Genomic DNA, 20,403 nt, shown 5'->3' with positions numbered 1-20,403 from the left:
TTAAAATAAAAGTAAATAGAACGTACGTCCTAGCCTATGATTATTAGTGAAAATAAAAGATGCTTTTGTAATACTTGCTTTCTTGTCCAACTACAACCTCGTTTTTTACATTCTACAATTTTTGGTATTTCCCAACATTTACATGTTTTATGGCACTTTTTACAATTGTTATTCCCCAGAGCACGTCTCTATATTTGTTCGTTGAGGGATAATGCTAATGTGCTAGATCGGCGAGTGTCGGGGCAGATTGTTTGTTCAATTAACTGCTGATGAATATCGATCGGTTGCTGATGCATATAATTGATGGATCTGACGACATTAGTACAACATTGTTTCGTCGAAACGAATCTTTCTCATCGGATACGAATTGTAGTAGTGCTTTTTTCTCTCGTATAATAGAAATCCCCAGGAGCAATTACGGTAAAACGCGTAATTCATAATTTCCGAAATGGCTTTTTTCCACTCACACACACACACGGTTTCATGTACTGCTCTTACAAATTATACTAATTGTTTCCATATTAATGAGAGTTTAATGTACGATCCCTTTCGCTTCAAACGGAACAGTCCTAATAAAAACATTACCTTGTTGTAAAGATATAATTTCAAATAACGGCTATACCTATGAAATGACATTATTTAATTTCTAAAAAATAATTGGTTTAATTAATAAATAACAACAAGTTTTAATTACAGTGTTAGCAAAACAGGTATGTGTCTGACATCAAGAGAAATTGGCTCGATGTTTCCCACATAACTGAAGATATCTTTCCTTGGCTCCTTATAGGTTGCGAGTAAGAATGCCGCCCAATATAAGAATTATGCCTAGAGCACAGCATCTTTGTGTCTCCTATTCCGATTTCTACGTATTCATATTTTTTTTTGTTTATTGCTAGTAATATTATTATTGTATGTATCTTAAATTTGGTGATGTATGTTTTAACCGTTTTGTGTGAATATAATTTATACGCATTATATTTAGTGGTCTATTGACCAAATTACTTCTTTCAATTAATTAATCTTTTTATGTAAGATTTTGGTTGAATGAAAAAGCTAGTGTCACGAACGGGATTCGAACCCACGACCTTCGGCTAAATACGCCGCCGCTCTACCACTTGAGCTACCGTGACTTCGATCCACTCGGACACCAACTCCCCATCTCAACTTTTCGAATTTTCCCTCTTTTCGCTATTTTTTAGCCGAAGGTCATGGGTCCGAATCCTGGTCGTGGCACTTCATCTCAGCCGAGGTATGTAAGTTAGAGGGAACGTTTTTAAGAATGAGTGATACAGTGAGAATGTTTAATTTTAAGAATGAGTGATACAGAATGTTTAAGTTTTAACCCCTGAAATTCAAAAAAACCTTCCTCCCAAATTCTCTTTTTTTCTTCCGAGTGTTTAGGAAAATTAGAAAACTTGTGATTAGTTTGAAACTCCACCGATCTGTATGAAACCTTACAGGGGTTTAGAGGCTTATAAACTATACACGTTGTTGATGTAGCCTGGAAAAAGAAATATTCTACTTCCCAATGGTTATAATAATCTATTATATTTCGTGGTCCGATAGACCAAATAACATCTTTCAATTAATTAATCTTTATGTAAGGCATTGGTTGAAATGAAAAAGTTTGTGTCACGAGCGGGATTCGAACCCTCGACCTTCGGCTCATTTCGCCGCTTCTTTAAACACTTGATCTATCGTGACTTCGATCTACTCGGACACCAACTCTCCATCTCAACCTATTTTTCGAATCTTTCCTCTTTTTTGCCATTTTTCAAATGTCGTGTAATCAAATGTCGTGATTGGATTCTCGTCGATGAGATGGCCAAGGAGAGTTTTAGTGAAGATATACTTCGTTTGACTTATTAAATCCATTATATTTCGTGGTTCCAAGTGGATCGATGTCACGATATCTCAAGTGGTTAGAGCAGCGGCGTATTGAGCCGAAGGTCGTGGGTTCGAATCCCACTCGTGACACTAACTTTTTCATTTCAATCAATACCTCACATAAAGATTAATTAATTGAAAGAGGTTATAATAATGTTGAATTTGGATAAAACGTCCAGGAGTTGTGAAATTACAATGAAATAATTACTTATATTTATCCAAGATAAAAATACAAAAAAAATATTTTTTTTTGGCTTACTTAAGCATTTTTTGGGTTTTTGTGACTTTTTGTATATCTAATCTCATAAAAGACATTTTTATTGTACGTAAAAATATAAATCTACTGATAAATAACAGCCGTCAAATACATGCACGACAACGAAGAAAACTATAATTGAACAAATGTACTTAAATTAGCTAAATATTCGTTCTCAGATCCTAGTAGCTTCTTGTAAGCTTTTATTATTTATTCACCTTGTCTTCTGAAGTTTTTTTTAAAGGTTAGAGGGCTATCTACATAAATTGAGGATATTTCAGACTCCAGCAAGTTTTAAATATAAACTTATATTCAAATCAACACTACTAGCCATTGTTAAATTCATTGTTTTCGTTATATATTTCATTCGATCGAACAGAGCTGTGGAATACTCCGTATTTTTATCACCACTGAATAAAGTATGAAATTGTTTCAAGAAAGACATTTTTCCATTTGATCTCACAAAGTCCTAAGCATTCTTGCTGATACATACATTCGCTCAAACAGAACGTTCAATAGAAAAACATTTATCATTGGAAAGTAGACTTCTAAATAAGACGTCTTTATATTGGAAAAATTGGAACAGGGATCCTGGGGTATTCCTTCTTCCAATCATCGAGAAATTTATACATGCTATGCATATACAGTAGGATGAGAAGATGCCTCTTTAGGCAACTTTTAGGTAATAAACGTCGAACTTTTGAAAATTAAAAAGGAAGCGGGAGGCATAACAAGATGTAACGTTTTATTTGATTATTTTACCATAAAATACACGTAGTTGGTCTTAATGGGTGTTTATTTACAATAGGATCTGTCATAAAAAAGAAGTTAAGAGATAGCCAATTATCCGTGGCATCTGGTAAGGCTATAATATACCGAAATAACTCAGTAAAGTTTACCGTTCTTTCCACTTAACTAGTCCCGACTGCCTGATTTTAATTATTTTATTTTTGCTTACTATTCATGTATTTTTTTTTACTTTGTCCTCATAGTTTTGCCCATGTTTAAATATAATTCATGGGGGGCGTCGGTGGCCGCAACGGTTTAGGCGTTGACACGGCGCTCATCACTGTAAGGTGAAGGTCCCGGGTTCGTCTCCAGCGGCCCTGCATTCGAAATACTGGTTCGAAAACTCGGCTGAACCCGGAAGCTGTTTGCTTGTTTTTTAAAATTGATCCGTCATTTGACCTCCTGAAGATCCAACTCACAACATCGTATACTGCAGGTCGATAACCTCAAGTTCACGCTGATTTTTATTTAAGGAAAAATGTATTTTATATCTCAATTATCTTCAAATATATTTAGTAGTGATCTGAATATTTTCTTTAATTCGTGATTGATTCAAACATTTTTAAATGTCTTTTCGTCGTGCAAAAACAAGTTATTTTTTGCACAAAATCGAGAAACGTTTCGCATCCATGTGGCCTGGGGCGATACAGGTGGTTGGAAGGACACATGTGCCGAGAAAATGGTTTCCGACGAAAGGGGCAGAAAAACCGCTGATTTACGCTCGTCTTCTTTCCGGTCGGGCGACTCTTTCACAGTTGAAATGGTTTTAAAAAGATTCGGGGAAAGAACTGCAACGTCGACTCTACTTCGATACGCATTGGAGCAATTTGAAAATTCAATAAATTCTCCTTGCATCGGATTCCATTTTGACGGAAGTGTTTTTAAGACCTGGGCAGTTTCCCTTTTCATAAACATAAAAACGGTTCAAATCATAAAATATAAATGATTTTTTTTAAGTCCCTTTTATAAACTCACTTATAAAATGCGCAATAAACTAAATTGACGGTTGTGATGTTGTTTTATCATTATAAACAGATAAGTCCACCTGCCACCTAAAAGTTAACTTTTTTTCTTCATTCCAGTTTATTATAAAAAAAAGAGTGATAAAAATGTATAATTTATATGTTGAATTTGTTTAAAAATTATATACTTTTCATTCTATTAACTATCGTCTCAACAGATTATTACACTATATAATAATAAGTGGGAAGTTTATGGGCCAACAAACAGCTGAGGTCATCGCCGGCCCTCTGCGTGTTTTCCATCTTTTTCTTTTCTTTCGCGCATATTTTGTTTTAAACTGCAGCCATTTGAGCATCTCGATCTGGTTACTGACTCTCTGATATTACACTATATATAACCAAAATTCTTGAAAAAATTCTCCTTTGAAGTTCCTTCACTCGAAAAGCATAGCTTGGTATGCCACTATCAAGTGGGCGATGTGTAAGTCATTGACTTTTATTCAGACAGAAGTTAATAAAAACAAAGCAGCTATTTTGTCGCAAAACTCAAGTTTCTGGACAAATTTATCACCTGCAAGGTTGTCGTAAGGCTGATACTATATGTTTTTCCTTCTTCTATTTCGATCTGTTTATCTATGGTGGTATGATGATGACTAGAAAGCGTGGTTTTGTAGCCCCAAGCATTGCAGACTTTTGGTTTATTGTACATTTCCTAGTTCATCAGTTCACTCTAATTGAATTCATCCTTCTAATAAATTATTTTATTGACTATCATAGCAATTCTTCTTCTTGATATCATAGATAATGACTCCATTAAGCTGTTGTCCCACATTAGAAGAGTAAATGGGTGGTAGTTCCTTAGTTTCTTCCTCCTAATTACATATCTACAAATTGGGTCATCGTATGTACATTTTCTGGGAGGGTAGGTGTTTTCTCAGATTCCAGTGGCCAGTATTAGGGTGTCCTTTTTAGATGGCCTGGCTGAATTTCTCTTGAACCAATGAGCTGTCAAAAAAAATTGTTTAATATTTTGTAGCCTAGTTTCAAATTTTTAGGCTTTTGCAAAAGATTGTACTGGGTCCCTCAGGCCTAGTTCAACTTCAAAATATCAAATCCTACACACAAAATCCCTTTAAATCCTAACACATCATTTTAAAGGATGTTTACGCTGAAAACAGTGGTGCAATCGGATTGTAAATTGGTCAACAAATGAAAAAGTTATAGCAAAAGGTTTGAAAAAAAGTCATTTGGTTTGGTATTTATTAATCACATTTCATGTTCTGACTGCCTACCTTGAGTAAAGATGCAAATATTTTCTCTTTGAACTACCCTTCACCAGTGCTCTGAGCGATCAAATCAGGGGAGATGGATTGATAATCATTTTCTAACGTCTCACCTGCAAAGAATTGCGTGCGGGTCATCCATCAAGCTGGAGAACATTCTTTGTCGTTGTTGCAGAGGAATATCTTCTAATAGTGTTGGAAAGACCTCACTCTAAAAAATTGAGGAAATGAGCACCATTTAAATAATTTTCGTAGAAATGAGGCCCAATTAATTTATTTCCGAGGAGTCCACACCAAACCTTAATACTTTGATACTGTACACCTGATGATGACAAGAGTAGGAAATTTTATAATTTTCCACTACACACGTTCGAAAATTCCAGCGGTTTAGTATGCCATTAGAGGTGAACTTGGATTCATCGGTCCATAGGAATTATGATGCATGAAAGAACGTTTACTTCATCCTGTCGAATCGACATTTGTGCAAGGAACATTAGACGCTTGTCATAATTATAGTCCCGAAGTCCCTGGACGGCTTAAAATTGTATGTCCGGAGTTCAACTCTACTTTTTGTTTTTTTAAATCTAAAACCCTTCCAACATTTCGGAGAGAGGAATTCGGATTTTCCCGAATATACAGTAAAATATTCAGCTCCTCATTGAAATTATGCTGCGGGTTTCTTGGTGATGAAACAGCAACTGATCCGTATCTCCTCATATTGCGAGGAACCCCGAATAAACCTTCTGTGGTTTACTCTGTGGCAATCAGGAAATTTCTGGAATTACAAATCGTCTGCACGACTCGCAATGCCACCACTATCAGTAAAACTGTCGTACATATCAATTCGCTGTTAATCGGAAAAATGTGCTCTTCGGTTCATTTTGAATTGAATACTGAATGTAACGAATAGGTACTATTGTAAAATTTATTTACTTCCAGGAACTAAGATTTGCTCTCATAATGCGGGTTTCACAAACAATGTCAGAATGTAAACAATAAAGGTAATTAATGTTTGTTTACTTCAGTTAAGGAGCAAATTATTGAATTAACAACAAACGAAATGCATTTTTTTAACATTTTGCAATTCTTTGTCAGTTTTTGAACTATTTAAAATCCATTTGCACCATCGTTTTCAGCGTAAAAAGTCCTTTAAAATGACGTGTTAGGATGTAGAGGATCGTATTATTATTATTTGTAATTTTGAAGTTGAACTGGGCCTGAGGTACCCAGTGTAATTTTTCTACAGAAACGTAAAAATTTGAAACTATACTACAAAATATTAAACGTGTATTTTTTTATAGCTCCATTAGTTCAAGAGAAATTCAGCCGGGCCATTTAAAAAGGACTGTATAGTTGTATCACTGAGGTTTACCCTACCTACTTATCTTTCTATTTGTAGCAGATGATTTGATGAGGGTTATTAAGTCATATGTGTACTCTGTCTGTCAACACTGGAGTTCGTCCACATATCTTTTGGTTTTTGGGTTGCCTTCTGAGATTCTGACAGACCATGACAGGAAGGATATGAAGGTCGTAACTGAAGGTTCTTCACCCTATAAGCTTAGAAAAAACAATATATCAAAAATTTATCTTTTCTCTGAGTTTTACCCTCTGTAGCTGTAGCACCATCTGTGTGTTGGTGAAGGTTCTTTAATAATACGTTTACTGTATCTGGCACCTATGGAGTTTGTTCACTTCTTTTTGCTGTGGACCTTTTTTGAGATGGAGGATTCTGTATTTGTCCTTGTTATCACCAATCTAGTTTCAGGGCCTGTATATGGTCTTTTAAATCCTTCTTTGGTCAGTTTGTCTGATTTTTCATTGCACAGACTTAATTTTGTAACCTGGCAGCCAAGATATTGAGGGGGTTTGGTGATTTAGGATGCATTTACTGGCTATTTTTGATGCGACTTTTTTACATGCTGGGCTTTTATGGCTGCTTGGCTGTCTGAGGATCTTCTGATAATATTTGGTAACATTGGTCATCTACAAGAGGCTGTTGTAAGGCTCCCCTGCCTGTCAAACACACGTAGATTGAGTAGAACAAGAACTCTCAACTCCCAACTTAAGATGATGGAAAAATATAACGTCTTAGGGTCCGTATAAACTGAGTGTTTTGAAAGTATTAAAAATTAATTAATTTATCAACGATTTGTTATTGATGGTCGTCCTTTGAAGCTTAAAATATACTTCCAATTAATTAAGGTTTTTAGTTGAGATAAAAAAAATCAGTGTCACGAGCGGTATGTAGTATGAGCTAACAAATCTTCTTTATTATTATTTATTCATAGTTATTTTTAAAGCTCTTGTGATTTTCAGTTTTCTCGTCCATATCATCCAACTTCCTTTTGGATTCGGTGTTCGAGTTTCGCGGTTATTTTGCAACATCTCGGATAAAGATTTTTTCCTTTCTTTGCCACTTCCAATTTTCTGGAGATTCAGAACTGAATTTACTCGGTTTCCGAATTAAATATTTATTAATCTTTAATTAAGGTTTTGGTTGAGATAAAAAAGTCAGTGTCACGAGCTGGATTCGAACCCATGACTTTCGGCTACATACGCCGCTGCTCTACCACTTGAGCTATCGTAACTTCGATCCACTCGGTCATTAACTTCCCACCTCGACCCACCTTTCGAATTTTCTCTCCTTTTTGCCATTTTTCAAATATCGTTTAATCTATTTGAATCTCGGCGACAAATGAAATGGCGCGAAGAGCTTTAGTGAAGTATACTTAATTTTGTTTAGTACATCTATTAGGTTTCGTGGTCCGATTGACCAAATGGCAAAAAATTTATTTGGTCATCGGACCACGAAACCTAATAGATTAAATATTTACGTTCTTTAGTACCTTCTGAAGGTTTCACGAATAAAATAACATTCTACTTTAATGATTAGCAACCGATTTTCATAATTTTTTAAAATTATTAACCAAATGTTTTATAATAATTAAAGTTAAGGAATCGTAAAAACAATGAATATTTTATGAGAAAAAAAAAGTTTAAAGTTGACAGTTTTTTAATCGAAATTTTCAATTATTTTCAAAATGCTTACTTTAAAAAGATTATGCTTGCTAAAACTGTTCGTCACGCTTTCACAAATACGCAAATACAATTTTATTCAAATTGTTTAAATTGAGTTTTCGAAAAGTGCACATGTGTGGAGGATCGTTTTCTAATTATATGTGGTTCACCTTGCCCTCCCTTAATGTTTGTAATTGAAACAGGTTCACAGTGTTGAAGATGTCAGTGTGAAAGATTTTTTATTTCATTTTTCTGTTTAGTTTTTAGAGTAGAGAAAGCTAGTTGAATGTCATGATCGGTCTTGGAATAAAAAAATAAGTTTGATATTGATGATAGGTTCATAGAATATGGTAGTGATTATTTTTTGGTATATTGTTTGATTAAAGATATTGAATTCTTTGAATATTGGTTGAACCCTGAATATTAGTCTGGTATGTTTTTAAATATGGCCTTGAGAACTCCTCACCAAAAATCATATTTATGTTTTGTATTTTATTATGTACTGGCTACAAATAAATAAAAAAATTATTTCAGTTATAGTTTGTATCAGGGGTCAAGTAGTCTGGTGGGAAGTTAGTAGAGCCTTTAAGGTCAAGTATGCGGGTTCTCGCCATGATAAGTCCCTGGTAGCTTACGGTATCAAAGTTGGGATCTGGTTCAAGTGGTGAGGAGCTGAGGTAATTCGTCGAAGAGAAAATGTCACGTATTTGCTTTTAGGGACATTTTTATTTTCCATTTATCGTGACACTAGGCGGAATTAAGATGATAAAGGTTTCCATAATAAATGAAAGGATCTTGGAGTTGTATTGCCCTGTAAGAGAGACTGGGTAATTGATGAAATAAAGTTCAATAACAAAGTTTTCACCTGGCTGTAATTTTCTGAGAAATAAAACGCAAATTAAAACGGCAAAAGCTGGCAAATTGGAATTTGGTTTATGAGAATTGCGAGAATTTTTTTATAGAGGGGTACATAACAGCTAAAATTAACCCTTCCTTCAAAAAATACCATAGGAGATGGTATGAAATGCAAGCAAGTAAAGCAAAATTCCCGCATTAAAAAAAGAAAGAAAAAAAAGTCAGAATTAACAATGTAATACCCTTAAATATAAACATATTCTTCTATTAACAGGAGATTTTTAAAAATATAAAATAACTGGACTATTTAATAAATATTTTATGTTTAAAAAAAAGGAAGAAGAATGTACTCAAAAAGGGTTAATTTGACGGAAAAAGTCCATATGATTAAATATTAAAAAATATTCTTTTTTTAATTTCAGATTGGGTAGATATTAAAATAAGACATAGTTGGGCTTAAAAACCTCAATTTCTCACATTTCTCGAATTAAAAGAAGAACCTTTTATTTTTCAGTTTTTAAAATAAAATTTTTAATCCCTTGTATTTCGTGGTCCGATTGACCAAATTACTTCTTTCAATTAATTACTCTTTATGTAAGATATTGGTTGAAATGAAAAAGTTAGTGTCACGAGCGGGATTCAAACCCACCGAAGCCGAAAGTCGTGACACTAACTTTTTAATTTCAACCAATACCTTACATAAAGATTAATTAATTGATATTTTTTAAAAATTTCATTGCAGTTAATTTTCATACGGTTTTTAAGAGCACAATTATTTTAAATAAAAATCTGTCAAATATACAGGCATTTGAGAAAACATTAGCACAGAAGAGACCCTCATTGCAATTTATAATTTGTTGAAGTCGTGAGGAGCGGTCAAGATTGAGGTAATTTAGAAAAAAACCTTTTTCATTTTTTTGCCGACGTTTCGACCTTTATTCGGGTCATCTTCATGGCCTGGGTACATTACGAAACATATATTAATTGGAAAAAATACAATTTATGACGTAAATATAAATTCTAAACCAAGTATTTCGTACTCACATAAAGTGTGATGATATACTTGTGTTGTCATATTGGTTGGTGTAAAAGTGTTGTGAAACGTGAATTTGTATTTATTTGATTCACAACATTTTCACGCAAAACCCATATGACACCACAAGAATAGCACCACTCTCCAAAAAACATACGTTTTGTAATTTACCCAGGCCCTGAAGACGACCCGAATAAAGGTCGAAACGTCGGCAAAATAATGAAAAGGGTGTTTTTCTCAACTTCAACAAATTATGAAACAATAATAAACACACATTGTAATTTCTAACTTAACAATATTATGTAACAATCATTATGTACAAACTTCTGAAGTTTTAGTTTTCAATGCTTTCTTAAAGAAATTAAACAATGCAAGTCAGTCCATACCATTTAATGGCTACAACGCCTCTTGACCCAACAACTTAAATTTGCCTACCCCCCCCCCTATCATATAGATCTTTCTTTTCACCTTGGCGGAAACACAACGTCCACAGTTACGTGGCTGTTCTTAAGGACGAGGCACTCAGATTTAACAGTCAGATTCAGTTCAGTCAGATTTAACGAACCACCCCTTTACTTTTATAATCATTTTATGTTTCTCCTTTCCTAATTTGCTTATTTAACCAATTTTGATTAATTCGAAGTTTAGGCGTTTGCAGAATGAGTATTTTCCGATGTTCTTTATGAAATTATTCGAAAAAACGATTCCTGAGAACTTAATTTTAAGTTTAAAAAATGTTATTTTGAAATATAATACGTTAATCTAAAGTTAAAAGTGTTAATTTTAAGATGATAATAGTTACTTTACGAAAAAAAAACACTATATTTCTGTTTATAATAAAATGTCTAAATTGTTTGTAGGTTTGTTAAAAGCAACGTAGACATATAGCATAAGAATTATTTATATAACCCATATTTTCTAGAATGCATTTTTTAATAGGAAGGTTTATGTATATTAAACATCAGTGGTATCAGAAATGGGACGTTGAACTCAATTTATCACTATGTTTAACGTTTCGTAAAATTAGCCGGGTACACAAATTGTGCCTCTCGCCGAATATATTACCTCCCACACGGGCTGGCGAATTTAAAACGCCAAGTCAGACTAGCCGACGTCTGAAGAGAAAAAGAGGTAGCGATCTTTCATTTTGACAAATAGAATCTAATAATTTTTATTTGTCCTCCTCCGGTCGGATCGAGTTATTTGCTCGGAAAGTTTGGTAGAGACTTAAGGAATGAGTTGTGCGATGGCAAGGGACCCACCCGGCTTTCGCTATTTGCATTTCAACCGGCGTGACCCATTTTTCATCTCGTTAAACTTTTATACATAAATTGCGGAGGAGATTTTGATTCTACCTGTTCACATCCTGCCCGAGAAGGTAAAGCGATAAAAAATATATACACACAAACAGGAACCGTGCATGCGTATAATCTTCTAAAAGTAGGCTTAAATAAAAATATATTAAATAAAACTATACTTTTTATAACTAAATAGATATAAATCGAGGCAATATACTAATTGAATAGTAAAAATATTTTTAAACTAATGTTAAAATATGAAAAATGCCAAGGATTGATTTTTCAAAGCAGGCAAAAATTGCTAGAACGTTTTTACCGGGTTCGGTAAAATTTTATAACTAGATGATAAATGATTCTTTTATTTGAAGATTGCCTCGCCCCCTTTGATCATACTGAATGAGGCTGATCTTCTCATGTAGGGTGTTCCATGTCATATGCATTAAACAACGCACGCTTTGTCATCAATGAAGGAATTTATTAAATGTTTTATCATCATGTTAAATAACCGAATTCCAATCACAGATTGACCATAAAATGAGGATATTGCGTTGGAGTGGCACTGCGCATGTATAATTAATAGCAATTGACAAACTAGGTTGTCGACTTAAATTTCTGACGTCCGCGGTAGCCGAGTGGTTAATGTGTTAGACTAGGCCTCAAGGACCTGGGTTCGATTCCCACCGTAGCCCCTGGAATTTTCTATCAAGCTCATGCTCCCCCATATCAAACGAACTACACAAGTACCGTTCTCGAATTTAAAAAATATAAATCCGTTAAAAAAAATCAGTCTGATAAGAAAAATAATTGAGCACGCGTGTGGTGTTAGTGACCGTTACTTAATGATTATTTGGAGGTAGTGAGATGCGGTCTGGTGTGACGTAGGTTTTAGAAAAACATTTTCTTTATCGTGCCAACGTTTCAATCTTTATCGAGATCATCTTCAGGGCCTGGGATTTAAAAACATAGTTTAAATTTTAAAAAAAGTACATGTAGGATGTGAAAAAGAATGAGTTTGTACAATGCTAAAAAATTTTTAGATAAAAAAATGAATTTTCTAGCATTGTATAAATTCATTTTTTTAAATCTCAAATTTTCAAGCATTTCATACATTCATTTTTTTAATCTAAACTTTTCTAGTATTGTATACATTCATTTTTTTAATCTAAATTTTCTACCATTGTATAAATTCATTTTTTTAAATCTAAAATTTTTTAGCCTTGTGTAAATTCATTTTTTTTCGCATGCTACATGTAAAATTTAAACAATGTTTATAAATCCCAGGCCCTGAAGATGATCTCGATAAAGATTGAAACGTTGGCACGATAAAGAATGTTTGTCTACAACCTACGTCCTACCAGACTACTCCAAATAATCATAATTGAGTACGTTGTACAATTTTCCATAATTTTTATTTTTTCCGAAGAATTAATCTTACATCGATGTAAATGCAATTTTAATCAATTATACTTTGTACTTCTCCCTTGGAACTACTGGGTGGAATTATCTGTCAATAGATTTGATCAAATAAAGCGTTCCGAGAAAGCTGTTGAACATCAATTGGATCAGTTCAATCAAACACGCCTTCCAATAAAAATCACACATGTGTTCTATGGTTTTCATATCGAAAGGACCTGCTGGACCGGTTCATTCTGGTAATTCTTACTTGTTCCAATATACGGTGGGGAACGTGGCACCCCTAGTACTGTCATAATCGTACGTTATGGTACTAAAAAACCCGGGCTTCTTCAATGATTATCGCTGAATTGATCCAAAGAAAACCGCTTTTTCTTCAATATTTTTGTTACAACTTCATTTCTTTTAATACTCTACTTGAAAAGAATCACCTGCTTAATGTTAAAACTATAAAAACCAGTCTTTGACCAATAGTACCGAAAAACCGATTTTCGAGAGATATCTCAAATTTATATTATCTTTACTTAACGATTCGAATCTGCATTTGCAGCGTCTCTGAGGAAATTTGAGGACTAGTCTTGTCATAGAGTTCTATTTCTATTCACAAAAGGAATTCCGCTTCCCCTGATAACTTAGTTAGAACGGTGTTTCGTGAAATTGGCTGTTTCATTCTATGAAGCACATATAAAAGGAAAATTCACGAATCTCACCAAATAATTAATACGGCAACGTTCTAAAGATGTCGGCTTTCAGAATTAAGCTAAAAAAATATTGTTCAAGGGAGTTATAAGGAGAAATTCATCTGTTTCTCTAATTTGAATTTTAAGAAGACGTTCTCTTTTTTATTGAGTCATAATCATCATTGATCATAATAAGCATGCAAGGAAGCAGGGTTTTGACAAATCTCCATCTATTGCCGGAATCAGTGTTAAAATAGTTAAGGAATCAGCGGAATATATTCGTTTAATTAACTTTCATTTACAACTTGAGAATTACCACGGGGGTGGTTGAATGATGATCATGATTCCCCCATGATCTGAAAAGATTGCAGTTGTTATACTGGTTCATAAAAAGGAGAATCCATCCAACATTAAAAATATAGGCCTATATCGCTACTATATAAAATCTTGGAACAACCAGTTAAAAAAAAAGGTTACTACGATTAATATTTTTAATACGCGTTAATTTGACTTTCTAAAATCAAAAAGCATAGAGGATGCTCTTATCAATTTTTTGACGATGATCTGTAATTCGTAGGACAATCGTACTTAACTAAGGTTTTTCAACCTGAACAACAAGCATAAGCCCTGAAGCGTAGATCATAAGCAAAAAGCCCTGAAGGTGAGTTAAATAAAGTCGAAAGCTTTGCAGAAATTTCTTTGGATTAAGAAACTCCCCCAACCTTCACCATTACAACTATTATTCGATTTTCTCAATTTTTTAATGGTACAAAGGTTGCTTGACTTTTCTAGATATTACAAAAGATTTTGACACCCTAGACCATGAAATTTTAATTTAGGGAACTGGAATACGGGGTTTTGCACTGAAATGAAAGTCGTATCTTTCTGAACACTATCAATGTGTGCGTATTGGAAGTAGCCTGATAACGACTAAAAAAATAGACAATGGGGTTCCACAAGCCTCCGTGTTTAGTCCCCTTATCTTTTCAGTGTACGTGAACGACATTTTGTATATTGCAAATACCCAAGGGGCAATAACTGCATATTCCGATAATATTTCTGTTCATCACTCAGGCAAATCTTGGTTGGATGTGGAAAAGTAGATGCAATCTGCCATGAGACTTCTTAGTGAATGGTTTCAATCCCTGGAATTCGATTCACACAGGTTAAACATTAACTTAAACTAACAAAATTAACATTTATGTTGATTTTTTCTGCTTGTGGGCTCCAGCTGGTTTTATTTGGTCTCTAATAAATCAAAAATAAATTATTTTCAATTTATTAAGGTTTTGGTTAAGATAAAATTATTTGGTCAAGCGGACCACGAAATAAAATGATAAAATGTAATAAGCAAAATGAAGTATACTTCACTAAAGCTCTCCGTGGCCATTTCATTTGTCGCCGAGAATCAATTAGATTACACGACATTTGAAAAATGGTAAAAGGAGGGAAAACTCATAAGGTGGGGTTGTGATGGGGAGTTGATGTCCGAGTGGATCGAGGTCACTATAGCTCAAGTGGTAGAGCAGCGGCCTATTTAGCCGAAGGTCGTGGGTTCGAATCCCGCTCGTGACACTGACTTGTTTATCTCTCCAAAACCTTAATAAATTGAAAAGAATTTATTTGGTCAAGCGGACCACGAAACGAGATAAAATTTTCCATAGGCTTGTGTGCCAATAATAATAATAGAGTCAGGCTATTAACAGCCTCATTCTTATCCTTTCATTATTCCATTCAAATACTATAAACACACTAATGCTACTTAACAATAATAATAAAACAAAAACACAATAACACATCTTTTTCTTTATCCACTTTTTTTGGACGCTATCTTTTCTTCGATTTTGGGCATTGTAGTTTATTACCCCGCAATTTGTATTTTCTTTTATTTCATTTTTCCGCTCCGGCGGCAGGCTCAAAAATTATTGAAAAAAGAAATAATTCTTGCAATCAGAACTCTCATTCAAAAACTTGCAGAGAAACATTCAAAGGTATAAAAATTTTGGAAGAGGCCTAAATCTCATTATAAAATTTTAATAAATTTAAGAAAGCCGAAAATCGCTCTTGAGAAACGAACACTAGGGACCTAGTAACTTTAAATATCTCGAAAGGTTAAGCCTTTGCCTAAAGGATTGCAAAATGAGACAGTCGACCAAAATATGTTTTAAAATCAGATAGTTCAGATTCTTCATTTCGAATACATCAGGGACAAGTTAGCCTGATGTGACCTATTCGCAACCTAGAGAGGATCACAAGTTCTTTCCTCTCAAGTTCCTCTGTTTGCCATTTATGTTGTTAACGTTGTTTGTTTAACGCTGTTAAGATTAATTAGCTCAATATTTACATTTTTTGTCTATATTATTTTCGTTTACAAATACCCTTGCTTAATCCGTAAATTAAAAGGTTTTATTCCTTTTCAGTTTCTGTTTTCATCTTCTTAGTTGTGTCAAATAATTTAATAAGGTAATCATGGGTTTTGATTAAACGCTTTTAAGGCATTGTTTACTTTATGAATTTCAAAAACAATGCAAATGTTGCAACTGAAAATTTATATGTTGTGTTTGGTTCTAATTCTATAAGCGTTCGTAAAATTCAACATTGGTTTGCTGGATTTAAAGAAGGAAATTTTGTTCTTGAAGATGATGCGTAGTGGATGTCCTTGCATGTTGTACATATTGCAGAAAACAACCAGACACGGACGTATTTTTCTTTATCCGCTTTTATAAAGCTTTCTTTATTTAAATTGCGATTTTGGGCATTGTAGTTTATTGCCTATTTTTATTGTTACATTGGTTACATCATACTTTTAATTTAAACCAAATTGGCCATTAATAATTGTGTAGACAGACCAGTAACAGTCTCAGCATGAGTATAGGCTCATCGTCATCTTTTTATTCTTCCATTCAAATACTATAAATACTTAACAATAATCATAAAACAAAAGCACAGTAATCCTTCTTTTTCTTTATCCTCTTTTTTTTTGGAGGGAGCTATCTTTAATTATTTAAATTGCGATTTTGGGCATTGTAGTTTATTACCTATTTTTATTGTTACATTGATTATAACATACTTCTAATGTAAACCAAATTAAACGAAATCATAAATTCAACGATCTAATTATGATGGTTTCAAGGACAATTAATCAAAACACTGGAAACTGATAGAGTAAATGAAAGTATCAATTTATTACCTGGTTTGGCTTAATTGTCGGAAGCGTGTAGAAATTTGGTAATATACGGCAAAGTAGGGCCAAATGTTGTCAAAATTGGGAATAGAATAGAAATAAAGGATAAAGGTTCAAATCTTTCTCTTTAAAGTAAACAGCAATAATAAAACTTATCGTTAAATACCTTCAATATCAGAGAATATACGATGGGATGATTCAGCAAGATTAAATCTCCAACTTTCTGAGAAAACATTTGAACGGATTACTCAACACCAGGAACGTGGATAATCCCAAATTCAAACCTTGTATGTAATATATAGCAAGAGACTTTTCACCACCGTGGAAAAAACTGATTAGGTGGAGTAGATCCGAAACTGAAACCATTCCCAGTCACAAACAGATTTTTCCAATCTTAGCAAAATCTATATGATGATACTGTCTTAAAATATAGAGAAATAATCTGAACAATTTTCACTTTAGATTGAGCTGCAGATTGATATTGATTTTGTAGACGTTTGATTTTAAAAAAATTTAGTCTCTCGAAAATTAACAAATCGATTGATTGTACATAGATTATAGATTTTTCTTTTGAATCTTAGGTGTATCTTCTATTTATTTTTATATAACTTGAACACCAAACTAAGCGAAATAAATAACTATATATAAAAATTGGTAGAATCAAAAGGCAAGAGAGGTTTAAAGAAAATATCTTGTCAAACGACAATGTCTGTATTTACACAATTCTAATCCTGGTTGTAAATCATATTTGTAATATTATTTAAATTTTATTTATATCAATCCTATAAAGTTAATTAAAATTACAGTGTATTAATTCTCTGAATTGTCATGTTAATAACGTTAGTAATTACTTTAAATTATTCGTTAAACATTAATTGCATTTGCTTTGCATGCATTGCTTATAATTTAAAGCATTTTGCAATATAAATGTTGTATGTATGAAGAAAGACCCCATCGGTAACCCTCAAGTATGACAGAAATTACTTTATAAAGAAAATCAGCGGAAGCCACGATAGCTCAAGTGGTAGTGGTAGAGCAGGGGCGTATTTAGCCGAAGGTCGAGGGTTCGAATCCCGCTTGTGACACTGACTTTTTTTATCTTAGCCAAAACCTTCGGATAAGATTAATTGAAACGAATTTTTTTGGTCAAGCGAACCACGAAACCTAATAAATGTAATCAACAGAATTCTGAAACATATTCTTTCCAGTTTTTAATGAACAAAAATAAAACAAGTAATGCAATTCTTCAAATTTTTTGTAACACAAAAATTTTCAATCAAAATAAGTTATTCGACTCCTCGACAAATTAAAATAAAGAAAATAAGTTTTATGAACAGTTAAACGAGGGAACTGTCATATCTGGCTTACATATTAATGCTTACAGAAGAAACCTCTTAAGCAATATTGTAACTGCTTATCAGTGCATACGTTAGTCTACCTGGAGTCATGAGTTTCCATATTGTTCTATTAGCATATAAATTAATGATTTAACATCCCAAAGGATAAGCAAAATCCATTTCTTCTTTTTTTACTAATATAAATTCCAATTATATTAGAAAAAAACAATATAAAAAAAATGAAAATATATTTAGTTGTTTTTTTAAGTGGTAGACAAGTTTATTAAATAGAAGGTGGAGGTTTTGGTCGTAAGAGTGGTTCGGTTCTGAAGAGTAGTCTTGCTGCTGTTGTAGCCTGCACACTGCAACCTCCTCCTTCTGCCCCAGGGATTTATTTTCTCTCGGTACTGTTCATTATTTAATTAACAAATAGAAAATGTTTTGTTTGTAGATCAATGGTGCCGAGCCGGGTCGAGGAAGGCCGAGAGGCGGGGCTGGGGCCGAGGCCCTGCTTCAGTTCCGCTCAGGTTTTCGACAAGTGAATACGCGACATGTCACAATCTCAAAGATCACGACGATCGCACTGATATGGCTTGCTATCCGATACTAATTCTTCTCATTGCAGGTTAGTTTTACACATAAGAATTTCGATAATTATTAGTTTTTATCATTATATTACGTTTTACATTCAAAAGTTTGTTCAAGTGCTAAAACAAATTGAGTTTGATTTTGTTACATAAGAACTAGATCTATTTTTTTAATCGTATATTTATTTTTGTAACACTTTTACAGCAAACTAAGTAAAATAAATATAAAATTTTTTGGAATCAAAAGACAAGAGAGGTTCGAAGAAAATATCTTTTCAAATTGCAGTGTGTATTTACAAATTTATTTGTTTAATTTTTTAAATATTTAATTTCTGCGTGCAATCAAATAAAAAAGAAGTATTCCTTACCTTTTGAACAGTATAGCATTCAAAAAATATTTTCACTCTGATCATTTTAAATATCTGTTTCTCATAGCAATAATAAATACCTACATTAATACGAAATACTACTCGTAAATTAACAAATGGATCGATTATAGATACGTACAATCTATTTAGACAGCTTAATATTTACTTGCACTCCTGAACCTGAATAATAGGTGTTAAAACGTGTGCTAATAGAAATGTTTCGATTTCTAACTAGTTTTATTGTTTGTAAGGTTTAGTACACGTACTACATAAAAGTATTTATGGCCATTTTTTATCAAATAGCAATTATCTTTGATTTATAATTTATTATAAAAATCTTCTGCTTAGTTATACTTTGGCACACAGAAAGAAATTTGGAATAGCCAAATTTTTCAAATTTTTAATGCCAGACTACTTTTCTAAATAATTTTTTTAAAATCAAACGTCCAAAATACCATATAGTCTATGAATAACTATTTAGGGAAGTACAGTCTGGCATTAAAATTTTTAAAATTTGACTATTCCAAATTTAATTCTGTGTGCCAAAGCGTAAATAAGTAGAAGATTTTATAATAAATTATATATTAATAAGATAACTGCTAGACTTATAAAAAAATAATAGCCGTAAATATTTTTATATAGTACTTGTACTAAACCTTACAAACAATAAAAATTGCGACAGTTTAAAAATATATATTCTTCTTACTGAGGGCAGGCTGTTCGATTTTTCTTTTCAAACATTGATCTATTTTTATCTTATATTTATTATTATAAAATGTGTACAGCAAATTAAGTGAAGTAAATGAATAAATATGAAAATTGGTAGAATCAAAAGGCAAAAGTGGTCCGAAGAAAATATTTTATCAAACTACAAATCGTAGGAATTTCTCCATTTACCAGCTGATCTTTTGTGTATAATAAACAAATTGTATATGGCCATTAAACAAATTTTAAGGGCGTGAAAAAAATGTGCCGAACTCTGCTAATGGATTTTCTGGAAGATTTTCGTTTCTTTTATGATGTTGGGAGATATGGTATCAAAACCTTCCTAGCTAAAAAATGATTTTCCCAGATACTATTGTCTTTTCCAAGATAGTTGCATATCTCTTCTGGACATAATTGAATTGGTCATTTTTTGATAATCCAATTTTTTTCAAGTCGTACTTTACTGGAGTATGCCCTGTAAGTATACCTCTTTCTCTTTTAGGTTGATTTTTCCAGAAATATTTGGCTTGCCTCATGCCTGGGGCTTTCAGTATTTTGTTATTTAGATATCCAAGGTAACTGTTGTTTTTGTTAATGTGGCTATAGTTTATAATAAAAATTGATTTACATTGAGTCTATCCCTTTAACTATTTTTTTTTCTGACATTGACCTTGTCTTCGCCATGTTAAAGCTAATATGTTTGTTGCCTCGTTGCCTGTTATTCCCTTATGACCTGGAACCCACG

General features: G+C 33.0%; 1 protein-coding gene across 1 annotated transcript in view; it reads left to right on the top strand.

Moving 5' to 3' along the window:
* LOC106670091 overlaps positions 1 to 20,403 on the top strand; it is a 212,776-nt gene that overhangs the window by 12,441 nt on the left and 179,932 nt on the right. The window contains exon 2 of the mRNA XM_014400106.2: positions 18,450 to 18,623. Within this exon, the coding sequence (XP_014255592.2) occupies positions 18,450 to 18,623 (174 nt within the window). The remainder of the gene's footprint in view (positions 1 to 18,449; positions 18,624 to 20,403) is intronic.

This window comes from Cimex lectularius, unplaced genomic scaffold, assembly GCF_000648675.2.
Source record: "Cimex lectularius strain Harlan isolate CLEC.00 unplaced genomic scaffold, Clec_2.1 scaffold49, whole genome shotgun sequence".
NCBI lineage: Eukaryota > Metazoa > Arthropoda > Insecta > Hemiptera > Cimicidae > Cimex > Cimex lectularius.
Note: the sequence above shows the minus strand (reverse complement) of the source record. Positions and strands in the feature narration are given on the sequence as shown.